The 21,563-nt window shown below is 43.3% G+C and overlaps 3 protein-coding genes across 6 annotated transcripts in view; all 3 read right to left on the bottom strand.

Moving 5' to 3' along the window:
• LOC101098920 (protocadherin alpha-C2) overlaps nucleotides 1-21,563 on the bottom strand; it is a 176,141-nt gene that overhangs the window by 115,532 nt on the left and 39,046 nt on the right. Inside the window, exon 1 of one of the 4 annotated variants that reach the window (XM_045060207.1) lies at nucleotides 2,336-5,936. The exons of 2 other annotated variants lie outside the window; for them this stretch is intronic. In XM_045060207.1, the coding sequence (XP_044916142.1) occupies nucleotides 2,336-4,732 (2,397 nt within the window). In that variant the 5' untranslated portion in view covers nucleotides 4,733-5,936. Of the gene's footprint in view, nucleotides 1-2,335; nucleotides 5,937-21,563 lie in introns of those variants that run through there. One more of the 4 variants, XM_023255959.2, reaches the window with a different exon arrangement.
• The window catches only part of LOC101099699 (protocadherin alpha-6), a 134,975-nt gene that overhangs the window by 80,083 nt on the left and 33,329 nt on the right, over nucleotides 1-21,563 (bottom strand).
• Nucleotides 12,391-17,326, bottom strand: LOC109496261 (protocadherin alpha-12-like). The gene is given in 2 exon segments (XM_045060214.1): nucleotides 12,391-14,786; nucleotides 14,789-17,326. Coding segments are annotated over 2 exon segments (2,595 nt in total). The 5' UTR covers nucleotides 14,988-17,326.

Below are 21,563 nucleotides of genomic sequence, written 5' to 3'. Positions count from 1 at the left end.
TCTCTCTCTCTCTCAAAATAAACAAATAAATGTAGGGGCGCCTGGGTGGCTCAGTCGGTTAAGCATCAACTTTGGCTCAGGTCATGATCTCATGGCTTGTAAGTTCGAGCCCTGTGTTGGGCTCTGTGATGACAGCTCAGAGCCTGGAGCCTACTTCCGATTCTGTGTCTCCCTCTCTCTCTGTCCCTCCCCTGCTTATGCTCTGTCTCTCAAACCTAAATAAATGTTTTAAAAAATTAAAAATAAAAATAAATAAATGTAAAGTTTTTGATAAATAAATAAGAAACATGTAAGTAATAGTACACCATGGTTTCGGAGGGCTAATGAATACTTGAAACAAAATACTCATCAACAGGTGAATAACTGAATATATATCAATGATTCACCCTGTATTATGGGGTACTACACGGCTATTAAAAATATCATGGGGCAAGTGGGTGGCTCAGTTGTTTAAAGCATCCAATTGTGAGTTCACGCAGCATGTTGTGCTCCACATTAGGTGTGGAGCCTACTTTAAATTTATTTTTACATTTATTTATTTTTAATAGAGAGAGACAGAGCACAAGTGGGGGAGGGGCAGAGAGAGAAGGAGACACAGAATCCAAAGCAGGCTCCAGGCTCTGAGCAGGGCTCAAACTCACAAACCGTGAGATTATGACCTGAGCCAAAGTCAGACGCTTAACCGACTGAGCCACCTAGGCACCCCCGTGGAGCTTACTTTAAAAAATAAGAAAAACAAAAACAAAAAAGAAATTGGATACTTGTCTGACAACATACAAAAGTATTAGATATGTGGGGATTTCCAAAGGTATTGGTGATTGAGGAAATGTAAAATGCATTATCTATCCTAATAAGCTAAAATAAACACTAACAAAGAGCCACCGGATGTTTGCACATGTGTAGCAATCCAATGACTGCAAATAAATACGTGAAAGGAAAATTACAAGCCTGTTTGTATTGGATACCTGACAGGAATGGTGATGTGACTAGAAGAAAAGGAGGAGGGACCAAGCCAAAAAAACTTAAAAAAAATTTTTTTTTGTTTGTTTGTTTATTTATTTTTGAGACAGACAGAGACAGAATGCCAGTGGGTAAGGGACCGAGAGAGAGGGAGACATAGAATCCAAAGCAGGCTCCAGGCTCTGAGCTGTCAGCACAGAGCCCGCTGGGGGGGGCTCAAACTCACAAACTTTGAGATCATGACCTGAGCCAAAGTTGCACGCCCAACCAACTAAGCCACCCAGGCGCCCCTTTAAAATTTTTTTTTAAGGTTTATTTATTTTTGAGAGACAGACAGAATGTGATCAGGGGAAGGACAGAGAGAGGGGGAGACACAGAATCCGAAGCAGGCTCCAGGGTCTAAGCTGTCAGCATAGAGCCCAACACGGGCCTCCAACCCACGAACTGTGAGATCGTGACCAAAGCCAAAGTCGGACACTTAACCCACTGAGCCACCCAGGAGCCCCCGGAAAAAAAATTTTTTTAAAGAAACAAAAATGCACCTTTAAAGGACATTTATGTAAAAGGTTATGCCCTCTTTAAAATAAAACACGTAAAATGGCATATGTATAAATTTTATAAAAACATTTAAGTTTTAAAATTCTGGTTAGCCTCATTAAAACAAACCTCTTCTAAATGCTTAAGTATTCACAAGGTGTGGTTTCTTACTTATTTTTGGGACAGAGAGAGACAGAGCATGAACGGGGGAGGGGCAGAGAGAGAGGGAGACACAGAATCGGAAACAGGCTCCAGGCTCTGAGCCATCAGCCCAGAGCCTGACGCGGGGCTCGAACTCACGGACCGCGAGATCGTGACCTGGCTGAAGTCGGACGCTTAACCGACTGCGCCACCCAGGCGCCCCTCTTATAAATGCTCACACAGAAAATAAATGATAATACGGGTGCCTGAATGGCTCAGTCAGGTAAGTGGTCTACTTCAGCTCAGGTCGTGAGTTTGAGCCCCGAATCAGGCTCTGCGATCTCAGCACCACTGCCGATCCTCTGTCTCCCTCTCTCTCCGCCCCTCCCTCTCTTTCTGCCTCTCCCTCGCTCACGCTCTCTCTCTCAAAAATAAATAAACATTAAAAAAGGAAACAATTATAAACCCTGTGTAATACAAAAAACCGCCACAAATGATTACCGTTATGGGCAGTTTACCATGACTTTTTACTAAAAACTTACCTGAAAAATAATTCGACCCACTATGTCAGTAATACTCATTAAATTCCATAACCATGAGCAAAATTAAAGAATAATCTTACAATTGAGAATGAATCTTAAACGATAAAAGTGTGAATAAGGCTAAAATAGTAAGACAGTTTTAAATACGAACTCACCTCTTTCAAACGTTCTGAATCAGCTTCTCCTTCACCTGTTCCCTCTGTAGAACTCAGACACGGAGGAAGGCTGGGGCTAAAGGCCATGAGGTCGGTCTTGGGCGGACCCTCCCCAGAGCACACCCTCTGCCGCCTCTGCTGCGAGTACGACCAGCTCCCCACCGCGCTGGAACACACCAGCGTGGGCTTCCCCGGCCCGCACGCGCCCTCGCTGGGCGGCGCCGAGCACCGCAGCGCCACGTACAGCAGCAGCGTGAGCACCAGCAGGCTGGACACCGCGCAGATGGCGATGATCAGGTACACGTTGACATCCACCAGCGCCGTCTCCGCGCCAGCGGCGCCCGCCAACACCCGCGACGAGGCCTTGGGCGCCTGGCCGCTCTCCACCAGCGACAGCAGCACGGTGGCCGTGGCCGTCAGCGCCGGCTCGCCGTGGTCCCTCACCAGCACCAGCAGGCGCTGGCGCGGCGAGTCCGCCTCGTCCAGGCTGCGCGTCGTGCTGATCTCGCCCGTGTACAGCGCCACGCGGAACGGGCTGCGCGCGCCACCCGCCGCCGGCTGCAGCTCGTACGACAGCCACGCGTTGTAGCCCGAGTCCGCGTCCACCGCGCGCACCTTCGCCACCACGTGGCCCGCGCCCACCGACCGCCACACCAGCTCGCTCACGGCGCCGCCCGCGCCGCCCGCCCCAGGCAGCGGCAGCAGCGCGGGCGCGTTGTCGTTCTCGTCCAGCACGAACACCTGCAGCGTCACGTTGCTGCCCAGCGGGGGCACGCCCGCGTCGCGCGCGCTCACTTGGAACTGCAGCAGCTCCAGCTCCTCGTGGTCCAGCGGCTGCAGCGCGTACACCTTGCCGCTCTCCGCGTGCACCGACACGTAGCTCGACAGCGCACGCTCGCCCACCCGCCGCTCCACCAGCGAGTAGGACACCAGCGCGTTCTCCTGCGCGTCCGCGTCCCGCGCGGACACCGTGAAGATGTGGCAGCCGGGAGGGTTGTTCTCCTTCACGAACACCGTGTACTCGGCCTGCGCGAATGTCGGCGCGTTGTCGTTCACGTCGGCCACTTCCACGGACACGCTGGCCGTGGCCGACAGCGAAGGCGAGCCCCCGTCCCGTGCGGTCACCACTACAGCATAATCCGACACGCTCTCGCGGTCCAGGGCGCTGTCCAGCACCAGCGAATAGTAATTCTTGAAGGTGGACACCAGCTTGAAGGGGACATGGGGTGTTAGTGAGCAGGTCACCTGCCCGTTGGCGCCAGAGTCACGGTCGGACACGCTGATCAAGGCGATGACAGTGCCCACCTGAACATCCTCTCGTACCGGGAGTGACAGAGAAGTGATGGTAATATGTGGGATATTATCGTTTATATCTAGTACTTCTACAAAAATGGTACAATGACCTGTCATTGGAATATTCCCCTTGTCTATTGCCTCCACCGATATTTCGTACAATTTCTTTTCTTCGAAATCTAGTTTACCCTTTGTTCTAATTTCTCCACTGTTAGGATTTATGATAAATGCATTCAGCACTGCAGGAGATACAGGCCTTCTAAATGAGTAGCTTATGTCTCCATTCGCACCATCATCAAGATCTGTGGCATTTAGCTTGATCACTAATGTACCATTAAATGCGTTCTCTAATACCGTCACTTTATAAATGAATTGGTCAAATTCTGGGGCATTGTCATTCACATCCAGAATTTCGATCAGCAGCTGAACTGTGCCGGTCATCTCCGGTTTACCCCCATCATTGGCTGTCAATAATAAACTATGCTCCTGAATTTGCTCTCTGTCCAATGATTTTCTCAACACAAGTGACAACGAAGACGTTTGTTCACGATTGTTTTGTGTGTCCAAAGCGAAATAGTCGTTGGGATCGATTCGGTAGGTCAAGGCTGAGTTTACTCCAATATCTGCATCGGATGCGCCATCTAGTGGAAACCGAGTTTCTGGGGGTCTAGATTCCGCAATGATTATTCTTTTCTTACTTTCAGGGAACACAGGCGGGTTGTCGTTAATATCTTTAACCTCCACCTCCACATGGAAAACCTGCAGCGGCCTGTCCACGATCACCTCCAGGTGGATGCTGCACTCCGCGTTCCGCCCGCACAACGCCTCCCGGTCGATCCGAGCATTCACAAACAAAATGCCATTCTGCAGATTTACCTCCAGTAGGTCCCCGCGGCCTTTGGACACCACCCGGAATTGGCGTCGCACCAGCTCTGCCAGCTCCAGCCCCAGGTCCTGTGCGATTCGGCCCACGAAAGTGCCGTGTTTGGCCTCTTCCAGCACCGAGTAGTGGATCTGGCCGCTCCCAGCCTCCCAGGCTGTGAGCAGCAGAAGCGACTGGAGAAAACTCAGGGCTCCCGGGCCTCCTCGCCAGGAAAACAGCATCGTACACTCAAAAGGATTCAAAGATAGCTTAATGTATATGTAATACCTTACCGCAAACTGATTCTCACGGCCTTCTATTGGGGAAGGATTCACTAGAGGTTTTCCACTATCTCCCAAATTTTCTGCAGGACGGAAGAAGCGGAGGCAAGTTCTTCAGGCAAACGTTCTCAGTGAAGAGCGACACCAAGCGCATGAATTTGTAACTGTAAACATGATTCAGTATTCCTATTTTCCGTTGATGTAGGGTTGGGTTTTTTTTTGCATTTCGTGAAGTTTTTCACTGCAAATACCCAACTGAAGATTAAATGTCTTTATTTCCAGAGACAGTAAATAACTACATTCTTCTTTTTATTGGATGCTAGTTGAAAATTTGTCGATGAATTCCATTTTTCCACAAATAAATTTTTGCAGAAACTTTCATGCAGAATTTTGAAAGAGGAAGTTTCGGCATTTACTTTTGGAAATCAGTTTCCAGTTCTGCCTAGTTTTGGGGGTTTTGTTTGGGAATATCTTTTTCCCATAATATTTATTTATAACCGCTCACACAACAGCCATTGACTCAAAATGGAAACACAATCAATTATAAGAAGAAAACAAATGATTGTGAAAAATATTAATAAGTGATATACCAGATTTTAAATAAATATACTGTATTTGTAACTTCCCCCAAATATGACGGTGAAATGTGGATACAATATTTGTATTTAAAGGAAGTGTCCTGTCAATGTGTGTATGAGTTTGTATGGGAGCACACTTGTGCATAAACACAATAATTTAGACTATTAAAATATAACAATGCTTTAAATTTCTCTTTGTATAAAACATGCCAAGAAGTAGCATCCTATCTATTTGATGGAATTTAGATTACTACAAATAAGCTAAACTTCCCTGTTCTCTTGCACACCTTCACTGGAAAAAAAAACTTACTATCATTTAAATTGACTGATACTCCAAAAATCAACAGGCAGATGCTAACACATCTTTAGCAAGGAAGAAAGGAAGAAAATTTTACATTTACCTACTGCTACAACTATCTTTACCAAGCCAAAAAGTTCCAGGTGAAATAGGGCTATGAAAGATGCAGTACAGGGGCTCCTGAGTGGCTCAGTTGGTTAAAAATCAAACTTCAGATCACATCATGATCTCACGGTTCGCCACTTCAAGCCCTACGTCTGGCTCTGTGCTGACAGCTTGGAGCCTGAAGCCTGCTTCCAATCCTGTCTCCCCCCTCTCTGCTCTTCCCCCACTTGCGCTGTGACTCTTTCTCACTCTCTCTTAAAAATAAACATTTTAAAATTTAAAAAAAAAAGATGCAGTACAGCTCCAACAATTATCTTGCCTGTTCTATGCACAAATCTGCAGGAAACAATAGTTGAGTTCATTTTTGTATTTTTGCTCATCTGTGAAAATTTGGGTAGTGTATTTGATATTCTCTTAAACTCATCCTCCTCTCATGTTCCATTACTTTTATTAACATAGCTTTACTCTTATAGTGGGAACAGTCCCTCGATTCTTTCTGTTGTTCTTGTTTATCAAGCTCCATCCTGTTTCCCTTTCCTTTCCACCTAACCTTGATTATATGATCAACTATTTATAATATGTCAGACACCCCAAAAGCACTTAACTACTTACATTATTCCTCTAACATTTCCCTTAGCTTCCAATACACAGCCTAACTACTCATTTTCTCTCTTATTGAGCTTCTCCATTTAGGGATGCCACTTCACCATCATCTCTGTATTCCCTACAAGCTTACTCTCACCTTTACCTTGATTGGGCTCTCAAATGAATTCATAACTCTTTCCTCCTACATACAGAGATTCTTCTAGATTTTCTTCTTTCTCTTCTCAAATTCCCAGCCTCATTACCACCATTTCATTCTCAGATAATTTACCCAGAGAGATAAGTAATCAAACATAAATTTAATGGCTCTCTTCTTATATCAACATTTTTCTTTATATTCTCTATTTTTTCATTGCCTACTAAGGAAAAGTGGTCCCTACTTTTAAAGCCAATCTTATCCTCTTAAAACATTATCCTTCATACTTTTCATCTTTATCTACATTCTTAATCTGCCTCATCTTCAGAATCTCCTTCTTTACTTGCTTCTTTTCCTCACACTACAAAAATACTCAAGTGTCTTTAAATATGTATACACACACATGTACACATATTATATACACACACATTTAAACTTTCTACTTCTTCGGGGGGAAGTTTGTTCTGTTTATCTCCTCCTCTTCCCCTCAAACTTCTAACATTTACTTGATGTATTGTACTTTGAGTTTTATTTCAGCTGTCTGTTGTATTACCTTGTGATTTTTAGCTTATTATAATGGGTTGAATGGCAACTCCCCTAAAAGATATGCCCACATCTTAATCCCTGGAACCTGCAAATATTACTTTCTATGGAAAATTATGTGATTAAGCTTAGGGTCCTGAGAGAAGGAGCTTAGCCTCGATTACCTAGGTAGGCCCTAAAGTGCAATCACATGTATCCTTATAAGGCAAACAAACATATGAAGAAGATGATATTCAGAAGAGGAGGCAATGTTTTGACAAAATACAGCAACCATTCTTGATTTAAAAAAAAAACTCAATAATGTAGGGATAGATGGAAAATACCTCAAGTTTATAAAGGCCATATATGAAAGACCCACAGCTGATATCATCCTCAATGGGGAAAAACCAACAGCCTTGCCCCTATGGTCAGGAACAAGACAAGGATGTCCACTCTCAACATTACTATTTAACATAGTCCTGGAAATCTTAGCTTTAGCAATCAGACAACAAAAAGAAATAAAAGGCATCCGAACTGGCAAGGAAGAAGTCAAATTCTCTCTACTTGCGGACATGATACTCTTATGTAGAAAACCCGAACAACTCCACCAAAAAATTTCTAGAACTAATATATGAACTTAGCAAAGTTGCAGGATATAAAATCAACATCCAGAAATCTGTTGCATTTCTATACACCAATAACAAAGCAGCAGAAAAAGAAATCAAGGAATTGATCCCATTTGCAACTTCACCAAAAATAGTAAGATACCTAGGAAAAAACCTAACTAAAGAGATAAAAAATCTGTACTCTGAAAACTATAGAACACTTATGAAAGAAATCGAAGAGGACACAAAGAAATGGAAAAGCATTCCACGCTCGTGGATTGGAGAAGAAACATTGCTAAAATGTCTATACTACCCAAAGCAATCGACACATTTAATGCAATCCTTGTCAAAATACCACCAGCATTTTTCGAAGAGCTAGAACATACAATCCTAAAATTTGTATGGAATCACAGAAGACCCCAAATAGCCAAAGCAAACCTTAAAAAAAATCTAGAGGCATCACAATTCTGGATTTCAAGCTGTATTACAAAGATAAGGTACTGTCACAAAAACAGACACATAGACCAATTGAATGGAATAGAAAACCCAGAAATGAACCCACGAATATATAGTCAACTAATCTTCAAAGTAGGAAAGAGTATCCAGTGGAAAAAAGACAGTCTCTTCAATAAACGGTGTTGGGAAAACTAGATGGCAACATGCAGAAGAATGAAACTGGACCGCTTTTTTACACCATACACAAAAATAATTCAAAATGGGTGAAAGACCTAAATATGAGATAGGAAACCATCAAAATACTGGAGGAGAACACAGGCAGAAACCTCTTTGACTTCAATCAGAGCAACTTCTTACCAGGCATGTCGCTGAAGGCAAAGTAAACAAAAGCAAAGATGAACTATTGGGACCTCATCAAAATAAAAAGCTTCTGCACAGCAAAGGAAACAATCAACAAAACTAAAAGGCAACCTACAGAATAAGAGAAGATATTTGTTGTTTTTTTTTAATTTTTTTTCAACGTTTATTTATTTTTGGGACAGAGAGAGACAGAGCATGAACGGGCGAGGGGCAGAGAGAGAGGGAGACACAGAATCAGAAACAGGCTCCAGGCTCTGAGCCATCAGCCCAGAGCCCGACGCGGGGCTCGAACTCACAGACCGCGAGATCGTGACCTGGCTGAAGTCGGACGCTTAACCGACTGCGCCACCCAGGCGCCCCTAAGAGAAGATATTTGTAATGACATATTTGATAAAGAGTTAGTATCCAAAATCTGTAAAGAATTTATCAAACTCAACACCCAAAAAAATAAATAGCCCAGTTAAAAAATGGGTAGGAGACATAAATAGACACTTTTCCAAAGAAGGCATACAGATGGCTAACTAATACATGAAAAGATGCTCCACATCACTCATCACCAGGGAAATAAACATCAAAACCACAATGAGATACCACCTCACAGCTGTCAAAATGGCTAAAATTAACAACACAAGAAACAACAGGTGTTGTTGAGGGTGCAGAGCAAAAGGAATCCTCTTGCACTGTTGGTGGGAATGCAAACTAGTGCAGCCACTCTGGAGAACAGTATAGAGGTTCCTCAAGAAACTAAAAATAGAACTACCCTACAATCCAGCAATTGCACTATTAGGTATTAACCCAAAGGATACAAAAATACAGATTTGAAGGGGTACATGCAACACAATGTTTATAGCAGCATTATCAACAATAGCCAAACTATGGAGAGAGCCCAAATGTCCAGACTGATGAGTGGACAAGAAGATATGTATATATGTACAAATATGTAATTCAGCCATCAAAAAGAATGAAATCTTGCCATTTGCAATGATGTGGATAGAGCTAGAATATATTATGCTGAGCAAAATAAGTCAATCAGAGAAAGACAAATACCATATGATTTCTTTCACTCATACGTGGAATTTAAGAAACAAAACAGATGAGCATATGGGAAGGAGGGGGAAGAGAAGAGAGGGAAACAAACTACAAGAGAATCTTAATGATAAAGAACAAACTGGGTTGATGGAGGGAGGAGGATGGGAGATGGGCTAGGCGGGTTGATGGGTACTAAGGAGAACACTTGTTGTGATGAGCACTGGGTGCTGTATGTAAGTGATGAATCAATGAATTATATTCCTGAAACCAATATTGCACTGTATGTTAACTACCTAAAATTTAAATTAAAATAAAATAAATACAGGGACGATAAAAAATAATGGTATTACTTAATGGAATTAAAAAACAATCATTATATATGCATGTTTATAATATATTATTTTTTATTTTTTACTTTTTGTTTTATTGGAAATATTATATGCACAAAGTCCAATAAAAATAAAACTTTTTTGTCAAAAAATTATGTGATAGTGGCAATGAACAGGATATTTTACTTTAAATTTTTTTGAATGTTATACAATTATTCTAGCAATGGGTTAAAATTGAAAAACCATTTGAAGAAAAATAGAGACAGAATCATTGAACAAAGGTGACAAAAGTATTTATATAGAATACCTATAATTTGACCCATTAATTCACAAAAGATCTGAAAATATAGGCTCCAACTGTTAATGTTTACCAGCATTTGAAGCTTACGCTTTTTATTCTACACAGTTCTTAACATTGTGTATTTCTTTACAAAGAAGTTTTACACCTCAAAAAAATCATTTTAAATGTTTTAAGGATCAAAAAGATAAATATAAGCAAAAAATTTAATCTTCAAATTTTGGAGAATCTTGGGCCCATATTAAAGGCTCAAAATTCAGGAAAAAAATAGTAGCTTTGAAAAGAGTAATGGACATCCCAATAATTACAGACTGGATTCTCTGACTAAAGTCTTAGATGTAGGCTCAACCTCTCCTCTGAATTTCTGATGCTCGGTAATAACTCCAGAGGATAAACACATCACTAAGGAATATAAATTTAACCAAGAGTGTAACTAGAAATATGTTTCTATTGTGTCCAAAAGAAATTAAATTGCTATATAATAAGTATAATAAATAATACTTTTACCTTTTTGATATAGATCATACTTATAAATACTACCCAATTTGACTTGTAATCATGAATCTACATTTATAAACAATGGATACACTCAGATTTTGAATATATAAAACTATAAATTATTATAATAATAAAAAAGAAGAAGAAAAGTAGGCAATGTGACCAGGGAGACAGAGTGGTGTGGCCAAAAGCCAAGGAATGCCGATAGCCATCAGGAGATATCAGAGATAACACATTTTCCTTTCAAGCTCCAGAGGGTACAGCCCTGCCAAAACTTTAATTTTGGACTTCTGGTTCCCAGAGTGGAGAGAAAGTAATTTTTTGTTGTCTTAAGCCAGCCAGTTTTTGGTAATTTGCTACAGCAACCCCAGGAACTAACACACCTATTCACCTAAATTCTTTACTTGGATACATTGATTTCATTTTGTTATGTATATCTTCTGATTTAATTCTTTCATAGGTTGTTCTCTAAGGGAATTACTCCCAAATCTACTTTTATAATCTCCCCTGAGTTCCAGATCAAAATGACATTTCCAATCATAATGGCATGCTCCAAGAACCACAAAAGTAATATTTTCTTAAATGTTTCTCTCCATTTGGTAGCTGGACAACCATACACAAACTGTTTCTCCTACTGTACCCTGCATCTCAGTTACTGGCAATCTCATCCTCCTAAGTGACCAAACTAAAAACATTAGTCTCGTCCTCTACTTTTGTCTTTCTTTTATGATTTGTAATGAATCGGTCATTATTAGGTTGCCTCTACTTTGCCAATGCCTCTGTACATGTTTCTTTCAATCCATTTTGACTGTCATGATTTGTCTCCATTACCTGATATCTAGAGTACAATAAAAAAATTCTTTACTAGTTTTCCTACCTTCAGAATCTCCCCTGCTCCATCCTTCAAGTACACATTCACTAGAGCAAACTCTGCTCATTTATTCATACTTATCTCTCCAAAGGGAACACTTTCCAGTTGAAAAGTTATCTATCTTGGGGTGCCTGGGTGGCTCAGTCAGTTAAGTGTCCAACTTCAGCTCAGGTCATGATCTCACCGCTTGTGGGTTTGAGCCCTGCATCCGGCTCTGTGCTGACAGCTCAGAGCCTGGAGCCTGCTCCGGATTCTGTGTGTGCCTCTCTCTCTCTCTCTGCCCCTCCCCCACTCATGCTCTGTCTCTCTCTCTCAAAAATAAATGAAAACTTAAAAAAATTTTTTTAAAGAAAAGTTATCTTTCAAGGAACTCTTTAATAAAGAGTATACCTACACTTCTACAATGGAGGGAACCACCTAGGTGGTGTATTTCAATACCATATATGATTAAAATTATTGATGGAATGATGCTATATTTCATGTTCTAACTAAAGATATGTGAGATAGTAGTAGGCAAAGGCAGGAAAGTTTAAGGCCTTCACTACCAGGCTGAATGATTTAAGTTTTTATTCTCTAGTCAGAGAAACCTCTGGATAATTTTGCGGTAAAAAAATTACAAGATGTAAAATACACTTTAAAAGATTCAATTGAGGGGTGCCCCGGGACGGCTCGGTAGGCTAAACCGACTCTTGATTTCCACTCAGGTCATGACCCCAGGGTTTGTGAGATACAGCCCCGCTTCGGGTTCTGTGCTGACAGCGTGGAGCCTGCTTAAGATTCTGTCTCTCCTCTCTGCCCCTTCCCTGCTTGGTCTCTCTCTCTCTCTCTCAAAATAAATGAATTTAAAAAGATAAGATAACACAAAGAAAAAAGAAAAGATTATTTATACGCTAACAAAAAGTTATTAAAGAAAACATATGCTTAAATAATATCAATGACTTACTTCACTGGAAGAATTTAAACAATCTTCTCCCGACTGTGGAAGGCTGGGGCTGAAAGCCATGAGGTCGGTCTTGGGCGGACCCTCCCCAGAGCACACCCTCTGCCGCCTCTGCTGCGAGTACGACCAGCTCCCCACCGCGCTGGAACACACCAGCGTGGGCTTCCCCGGCCGGCACGCGCCCTCGCTGGGCGGCGCCGAGCACCGCAGCGCCACGTACAGCAGCAGCGTGAGCACCAGCAGGCTGGACACCGCGCAGATGGCGATGATCAGGTACACGTTGACATCCACCAGCGCCGTCTCCGCGCCAGCGGCGCCCGCCAACACCCGCGACGAGGCCTTGGGCGCCTGGCCGCTCTCCACCAGCGACAGCAGCACGGTGGCCGTGGCCGTCAGCGCCGGCTCGCCGTGGTCCCTCACCAGCACCAGCAGGCGCTGGCGCGGCGAGTCCGCCTCGTCCAGGCTGCGCGTCGTGCTGATCTCGCCCGTGTACAGCGCCACGCGGAACGGGCTGCGCGCGCCACCCGCCGCCGGCTGCAGCTCGTACGACAGCCACGCGTTGTAGCCCGAGTCCGCGTCCACCGCGCGCACCTTCGCCACCACGTGGCCCGCGCCCACCGACCGCCACACCAGCTCGCTCACGGCGCCGCCCGCGCCGCCCGCCCCAGGCAGCGGCAGCAGCGCGGGCGCGTTGTCGTTCTCGTCCAGCACGAACACCTGCAGCGTCACGTTGCTGCCCAGCGGGGGCACGCCCGCGTCGCGCGCGCTCACTTGGAACTGCAGCAGCTCCAGCTCCTCGTGGTCCAGCGGCTGCAGCGCGTACACCTTGCCGCTCTCCGCGTGCACCGACACGTAGCTCGACAGCGCACGCTCGCCCACCCGCCGCTCCACCAGCGAGTAGGACACCAGCGCGTTCTCCTGCGCGTCCGCGTCCCGCGCGGACACCGTGAAGATGTGGCAGCCGGGAGGGTTGTTCTCCTTCACGAACACCGTGTACTCGGCCTGCGCGAATGCCGGCGCGTTGTCGTTCACGTCGGCCACTTCCACGGACACGCTGGCCGTGGCCGACAGCGAAGGCGAGCCCCCGTCCCGTGCGGTCACCAGCAGCTCATAGTTCGCCACGCTCTCGCGGTCCAGGGCGCTGTCCAGCACCAGCGAATAGTAATTCTTGAAGGTGGACACCAGCTTGAAAGGGACATGGGGTGTTAGTGAGCAGGTCACCTGCCCGTTGGCGCCAGAGTCACGGTCGGACACGCTGATCAAGGCGATGACAGTGCCCACCTGAACATCCTCTCTCACCGGGGGAGACAACGAAGTAATCATTACCTCAGGGGTATTGTCATTCAGGTCCAGAACTTCCACTAGGACTGTGCAGTGACCTGCCATGGAAGGAATCCCTTTATCAATGGCGTTAACCTGAATTTCATACTCATTATTCTCTTCAAAATCCAATTTCCCATATATTCTGATTTCACCTGTTTCTGCATTTATTGAAAACATGCATTTCTCACTCACTGGCAAAATCAGTCTGATTGCATAGGAAATTTCTCTATTGACCCCTTCGTCTAGATCAGAAGCATTTAATTGAATCACTCTCGTGCCGTTTGGGACATTTTCAAACAACACTACTCTATAGCCAGGCTTATCAAACTCCGGAGCGTTGTCATTCACATCCAGGATGCTTATTTTAATCTGAACAGATCCTGTTAGCTCGGGTTTACCGCCATCCTGGGAGGTCAGCAATATATTAAGTTCTGGCGTTTCCTCTCTATCCAATGACTTCCGTAGAACTAGTTCAGGCAATATACTTTTATCGTTTTTCGTTATTAATTTAAGAGTAAAATACTCATTTATACCTAACCTATAGGTCAGAAGAGAGTTTACGCCGATGTCCGCATCGGAAGCGCCCTCTAGAGGAAAATGAGAATCCAGAGGTGCAGATTCAGAGATAAGTACCTTTTGTTCTACTTCTCTGAACACCGGCGGGTTATCATTAATGTCTTTCACCTCCACCTCCACGTGGAAAACCTGCAGCGGCCTGTCCACAATCACCTCCAGGTGGATGCTACACTCGGTACTCCTCCCACACAGCTCCTCCCGGTCGATCCGAGAATTCACAAACAAAATGCCATTCTGCAGATTTACCTCCAGAAGTTCTCGGCGGCCTTTGGACGCCACACGGAAAAAGCGCGGTACGAGCTCCGCTAGTTCCAGTCCCAGGTCTTGCGCGATCCGGCCCACGAAAGTGCCGTGTTTGGCCTCCTCCGGGACCGAGTAGTGGACCTGGCCGCTCCCAGATTTCCCAGCTGCAAGGAGCAGAAACGCCAGGAGCAATCGCCGGGCTCCTGGGCCTCCTCTCCAGGAAAACACCATTGTAGTTAACGAGATCTCTGAGATGGGACTGTTAGTTTTAAGGGACTGCTCGCCTGGGAACCTTTGTGAGCAGTCTTCCTTTCCGTAGGATATGTTTGATAAAATTTACCCAGCGTTCCGGTCAATATGGAGTCGATCCTATTCTGCCAGTGGTTGGAAGCTGAACGCGAGACAAAGTTTTCCTTTTCCACCTTCTGAGTGTACAGCGACATCATGTGACTGATTATGTAAGTACAAGAAAGATCCTGAGGTTCTTTTTGGTTTAGCCACTTCCCGGGACACTTTAAGTTTTTTGACTTTTGGATATTTTCATGGATCGTTTGTAAATGACTATTTATTTAATGTATATAAGTAACAAAGCACAATCATTTCCATTATTCTTCATATTATTAAATATTCTGCTTCAAAGTCTATCATAAAATAGCCATAAAAAGCTACTCTTTGCCTATCATGGAGAACAAAACAAAGAATAATATACATCACCCTCGACTTTACTTTGCTTACAATTCCCACTTGTAGTGCCTTTTCTCCTTCACAAGCACTTAATTGTAGGACTTTAGGGAAAACTCAAGAATCCCTCATTTAGTAAAGAAAAAGAAACTAAGATATGTCTATTAACTGAATATTTCATATAAATTATTTTATTCATACTTCTGGTAAATATGAGAATTCAACATAAGTATGAAGCATGTCATTGTTTTGGCTCCTCGATACTCAAATGTGATGACTTTTCATACAACTGCTCTCATTCCCATAACATGTTAGAATGAGGTTTGGGTACAGATCCAGTGAAGTTTTATTCTAGCAGGAGGAAAGCATTTTCCTGTAAAATGTTGAATCAAAGCCTCCAAATTTCACAACTGTCTAAAGTAGAAGTGGAGGCCTAATATGAAAAGAACTGGTGAGATGTTTTGGAGCCCAGTCTCAATAACTAAAATCAAAAGAATATCAACTTTACAAGGAACTTCTGGTTTCCCTTTAAAAATTTTCCCATCAGGCCAGTTAGTAGTCACTCAAAATATGCTTCTCTTCAGAAAGTCAGAATGGTGACTACGATTGCAAGGGAGAAAGAAAGGACTTTTCATAATCTGATTAATTAAATCAAGAGCACCTTTAAGGGAAAACACAACACAGATAAGATCCTACAGCTAGTTGTGAGCAATTAAATACAGAGTGTATAAGCTCATGAAAATTCAAGTCAAAATCTTTAAAGTCAATGATCGGTCACCATTCCTTCTACATATAATAACAAAAGGAACTGAGGTAAGAAATATTTATTGAACCAGAAAAAAATAATCAATAATGGTTCTACAAGTATAAGATAACTTAAATCAACTATAAAACTGGCTCTTAATTAACCAAAAAAAAAATTTTTTATGCTATTGGACTATTTAAATTGTCTAATATCACTACCATACTTCTTCATTTTCTATCTCTCATTTTCAAAAATAGTCAATGTACAATGATTGTTAAGAAACTTTACTGAAAAAGTAGTGTGTTATGTAGTCCTTACACACCATTAGACATAATTAAATTACTAAAAAGATAGGAACATATAAAATTAGCTTAATACTTAAACAACTAAACTAGAAAATGGTTGAAATTATAATTTTATACCACTGAATGTAATATTGAAATTAAGAATAAGTATAAAAGACACAAAACTTGTAGAAAATAGTCCATGTAATTTGGAATTATCTAAAAATGTGCATCAACTACTTTTGTACTATAAAAGTAATAATTTACAAAAATTTAACATATACTTAAATCATTCTAATGTCTTTGTTTCTTAAATTTAAATGACCTTGAGTCATTCTAAGAACTTCATTTGGAGATGGATAATAATGTGTGCCCTACATTCACATTTATTATATTTACAAAGTTGCATAAATGATACAATGGCTTAATCTTTTAAGTCTGAGACATTTTATATTTTATTTTAATTACCTACTATAAAATAAAGAAACTTTAACCTACAATTTTAAAGGGAGAATAGCCACATATGAATTTCATTAAATTCTCAAAGAGATCAGCAATTGTGCCACCCTGCATATAGCTAAGGATCACTGAATTAGAGGAATGACCTAGAGGTAAACAACCTTTGATAGAATCATCAGATGTGATTATACCACATAGAAAGAAAATTTTACAAGCACTAGAGAAAGCATTTAAAGACAGGACATTTAAAATGCGAGAGGAGTCAAAATGGTAATTTTCATTTCACTTTAATAGACTTAACATTTTCCTTTCTATATGAATTCACAAAGCTTAGGAAAGACTGCCAACTAGCATATATTGCAGATATTATAGCCCTATGTGTATGTCTCCAGCAAGTTTGAAGACTTGGTTGAGTAATATGAATAACTTTATTTGCCTAGTAAACTTTGCAAGCATAAATATGGGAGTTCTGTTTGAGTGTGTTGTAGATAAATCTGTGCCCATTACAGGTTTAAAAAAAAATCAACAGGGGTGCCTGTGTGGCTCAGTGGGTTAAGCAGAAGACTTCAGCTCAGGTAATGATCTTGCATTCCTCGAGCCCTGTGTGGGGCTCTTGTGCTGACAGCTCAGAGTCTGGAGCCTGCTTTGGATTCTGTGTCTCCGTATCTCTCTGCCTCTACCCCCTCACACTCTGTCTCTCAAAATAATAATAATAATAATAATAATAATAATAATAATAATAAATAAACATTAAAAACTTAAAAAAATAAATCAACAGAACCTTTAATTACACTATTTCAATGAAAACAGCATACAAAAATGCAAGACTAATTTTTAACTGCAAATAATATGAGAACAGGTTTTAACTTATCAGTTGAGGCAAAACTAAAGATTATTTAATGGACAATAAATGTATGATCTATGTTTAATGCCACAGAAAAAGAAAGGTAAATCTTTTCAGACTTAATGTTCAATCTTTGACACAAGGCTGAACTGAGAAAACTCAAGCAACCTAATAATGTGAAAATATAAAAGTAAAAGGCTGTGTTAAAAGACAAAGAGGATGAGTAAATTGAAATGATCCATAGTGATTATCTACATTAGTGAGGATTAGAGATGAAATGAAGTGGTCTAGGTAGGTCATTGAAAATTAGAAATTGTTGGCACAAAAACAGACACTCAGATCAATGGAACAGAATAGAGAACCCAGAAATGGACCCACAAAAGTATGGCCAACTAATCTCTGACAAAGCAGGAAAGAATAGCGAATGGAATAAAGACAGTCTCTTCAGCAAGTGGTGCTGGGAAAACTGAATAGTGACACGGAGAAAAATAAATCTGGACCACTTTCTTACACCATACACAAAAAATAAACTCAAAATGGATGAAAGACTTAAATGTAAGACAGAAAGCCATCAAAATCTTGGAGGAAAAAGCAGGCAAAAACCTCTTTGACCTTGGCAACAGCAACTTCTTACTCAGCATGTCTCCAGAGGCAAGGGAAACAAAAACAAAAATGAACCATTAGGACCTCATCAAAATAAAAAGCTTCTGCACAGTGAAGGAAACAATCAGCAAAACTAAAAGGCAATCGATAGAATGGGAGAAAATATTTGCAAACAACATATCAGATAAAGGGTTAGTAACCAAAATCTATAAAGAATTTATCAAACTCAACATCCAAAAAACAAATAATCCAGTGAAGAAATGGGCAAAAGACATGAACAGACACTTCTCCAAAGAAGACATCCAGATGGCCAACTGACACATGAAAAAATGCTCAACATCACTCATCATCAGGGAAATACAAATCAAAACCACAATGAGATACCACCTCACACCTGTCAGAATGGTTAACATTAACAACTCAGGCAACAACAGATGTTGGCGAAGATGCAGAAAAAGAGGATCTCTTTCGCACTGCTGGTGGGAATGCAAACTGGCACAGCCAATGTGAGAAACAGTATGGAAGTTCCTCAAAAAATTAAAAATAGAACTACCCCATGACCCAGCAATTGCACTACTAGGTAATTATCCAAGGGATACATGGATGCTGTTTCAAAGGGGCACGTGCACCCCAATGTTGATAGCAGCACAATTGCCAATAGCCAAAGTATGGAAAGAGCCCAAATGTCCATAGACAGATGAATAAAGAAGATGTGGTATATATATATATATATATATATATATATATATATATATACACACACACACACACACACACAATGGAGTATTACTCGGCAATCAAAAAGAATGAAATCTTGCCATTTGCAACTACATGGATGTAACTAGAGAGTATTATGCTAAGCGAAATTAGAGAAAGACAAATATCATATGGCTTCACTCATATGAGAATTTTAAGATACAAAACATGAACATAAGGGAAGGGAAGCAAAAGTAATATAAAAGCAGAGAGAGGAACAAAACATAAGAGACTCTTAAGTATGGAGAACAAACAGAGGGTTACTGGAGGGGTTGTGGGAAGGGGGGTGGGCTGAATGGGTAAGGGGCATTAAGGAATCTATTCCTGAAATCACTGTTGCACTATAAGCTAACTAACTTGGATGTAAATTTAAAAAATTAATTAAAAAAAGAAAATTAGAAATTGTTGCTCATAAAGTGATGAGAGGAGAAACATCTTCTTTCACTATTTTATACCAAAACATTAGGAGAAATGGGACATTTATTGGCTAAAAACCTGATTCTTCTCATGATTAAAATTGGATTTTTATCCCATTTGACATTTCACTAAAGGAAATTGTTCTTTAAAAACTTCATACTCATTTAAAACATTAATACTCAAAACAGAGTATTCATTAAATTTTTCTATGAAATAAACTGGATTTTTCAAAATTTAACATAGACTTCAAAAGAAGAGGAATCTATAGAACTCACCTGCCCAGGATGATTTGATCCTGCCTCCTGCCTTTGCCCTTCGACTTCTCTATCCAGGCCTGGAGGAAGGCTGGGGCTAAAAGCCATGAGGTCGGTCTTGGGCGGACCCTCCCCAGAGCACACCCTCTGCCGCCTCTGCTGCGAGTACGACCAGCTCCCCACCGCGCTGGAACACACCAGCGTGGGCTTCCCCGGCCCGCACGCGCCCTCGCTGGGCGGCGCCGAGCACCGCAGCGCCACGTACAGCAGCAGCGTGAGCACCAGCAGGCTGGACACCGCGCAGATGGCGATGATCAGGTACACGTTGACATCCACCAGCGCCGTCTCCGCGCCAGCGGCGCCCGCCAACACCCGCGACGAGGCCTTGGGCGCCTGGCCGCTCTCCACCAGCGACAGCAGCACGGTGGCCGTGGCCGTCAGCGCCGGCTCGCCGTGGTCCCTCACCAGCACCAGCAGGCGCTGGCGCGGCGAGTCCGCCTCGTCCAGGCTGCGCGTCGTGCTGATCTCGCCCGTGTACAGCGCCACGCGGAACGGGCTGCGCGCGCCACCCGCCGCCGGCTGCAGCTCGTACGACAGCCACGCGTTGTAGCCCGAGTCCGCGTCCACCGCGCGCACCTTCGCCACCACGTGGCCCGCGCCCACCGACCGCCACACCAGCTCGCTCACGGCGCCGCCCGCGCCGCCCGCCCCAGGCAGCGGCAGCAGCGCGGGCGCGTTGTCGTTCTCGTCCAGCACGAACACCTGCAGCGTCACGTTGCTGCCCAGCGGGGGCACGCCCGCGTCGCGCGCGCTCACTTGGAACTGCAGCAGCTCCAGCTCCTCGTGGTCCAGCGGCTGCAGCGCGTACACCTTGCCGCTCTCCGCGTGCACCGACACGTAGCTCGACAGCGCACGCTCGCCCACCCGCCGCTCCACCAGCGAGTAGGACACCAGCGCGTTCTCCTGCGCGTCCGCGTCCCGCGCGGACACCGTGAAGATGTGGCAGCCGGGAGGGTTGTTCTCCTTCACGAACACCGTGTACTCGGCCTGCGCGAATGCCGGCGCGTTGTCGTTCACGTCGGCCACTTCCACGGACACGCTGGCCGTGGCCGACAGCGAAGGCGAGCCCCCGTCCCGTGCGGTCACTACTAGAGCATAGTCCGACACGCTCTCGCGGTCCAGGGCGCTGTCCAGCACTAGCGAATAATAGTTCTTGAACGTGGACACGATCTTGAAAGGTACGTTGGGCGTTAGAGAACAGATCACTTGTCCGTTGGCACCGGAGTCACGGTCGGATACACTGATCAGCGCAATGACCGTGCTGGGCTGAGCGTCCTCTCGTACAGGGAGAGACAGGGAAGTCAAGGTGACTTCAGGGGCATTGTCATTGGCGTCTAAGATCTCTACCCAGACTGTACAGTGACTTGCCATTGGGGGATTCCCTTTATCTGTAGCCTGTACTTCAATTTCATAAAACTTGTTTTCTTCATAATCTAAAGTTCCATTGACCCTCACTTCTCCGCTATTTTCATCTAGTGTAAATAAGAGTTTTCCATTGGGTTTAACTGACATCAAGGAGTATGTTACCTCTCCATTGACTCCTTCATCTCTATCTGTAGCGTTTAGCTTTATCACAAAAGTTTCTTTAGCTGCGTTTTCCATCAATCTCACCTTGTATTCTGATTGCTCAAATTCTGGATCATTGTCGTTAACATCCAAGACGTGGATGAAAAGCTGAACGGTGCCAGTGAGCTCTGGTTTTCCCCCGTCTGCAGCTGTCAGTAGCAAATTAAGTTCTGGAGTTTTCTCTCGATCCAGATATTTCTTTAATGTAAGCGACAGTCTTTTAGTCTGCTTACTATGTGTTGGTAGTTGTAAAGAAAAATACTCATTTTGACTTAGTCTGTAGGTCAATAGAGCATTCTCTCCTATATCTGCATCAGAAGCTCCCTCTAGAGGAAAATGAGATTCGGGTTGCT

Source organism: Felis catus, chromosome A1 (assembly GCF_018350175.1).
Source record: "Felis catus isolate Fca126 chromosome A1, F.catus_Fca126_mat1.0, whole genome shotgun sequence".
In the NCBI taxonomy this organism is placed as follows: domain Eukaryota; kingdom Metazoa; phylum Chordata; class Mammalia; order Carnivora; family Felidae; genus Felis; species Felis catus.
Note: the sequence above shows the minus strand (reverse complement) of the source record. Positions and strands in the feature narration are given on the sequence as shown.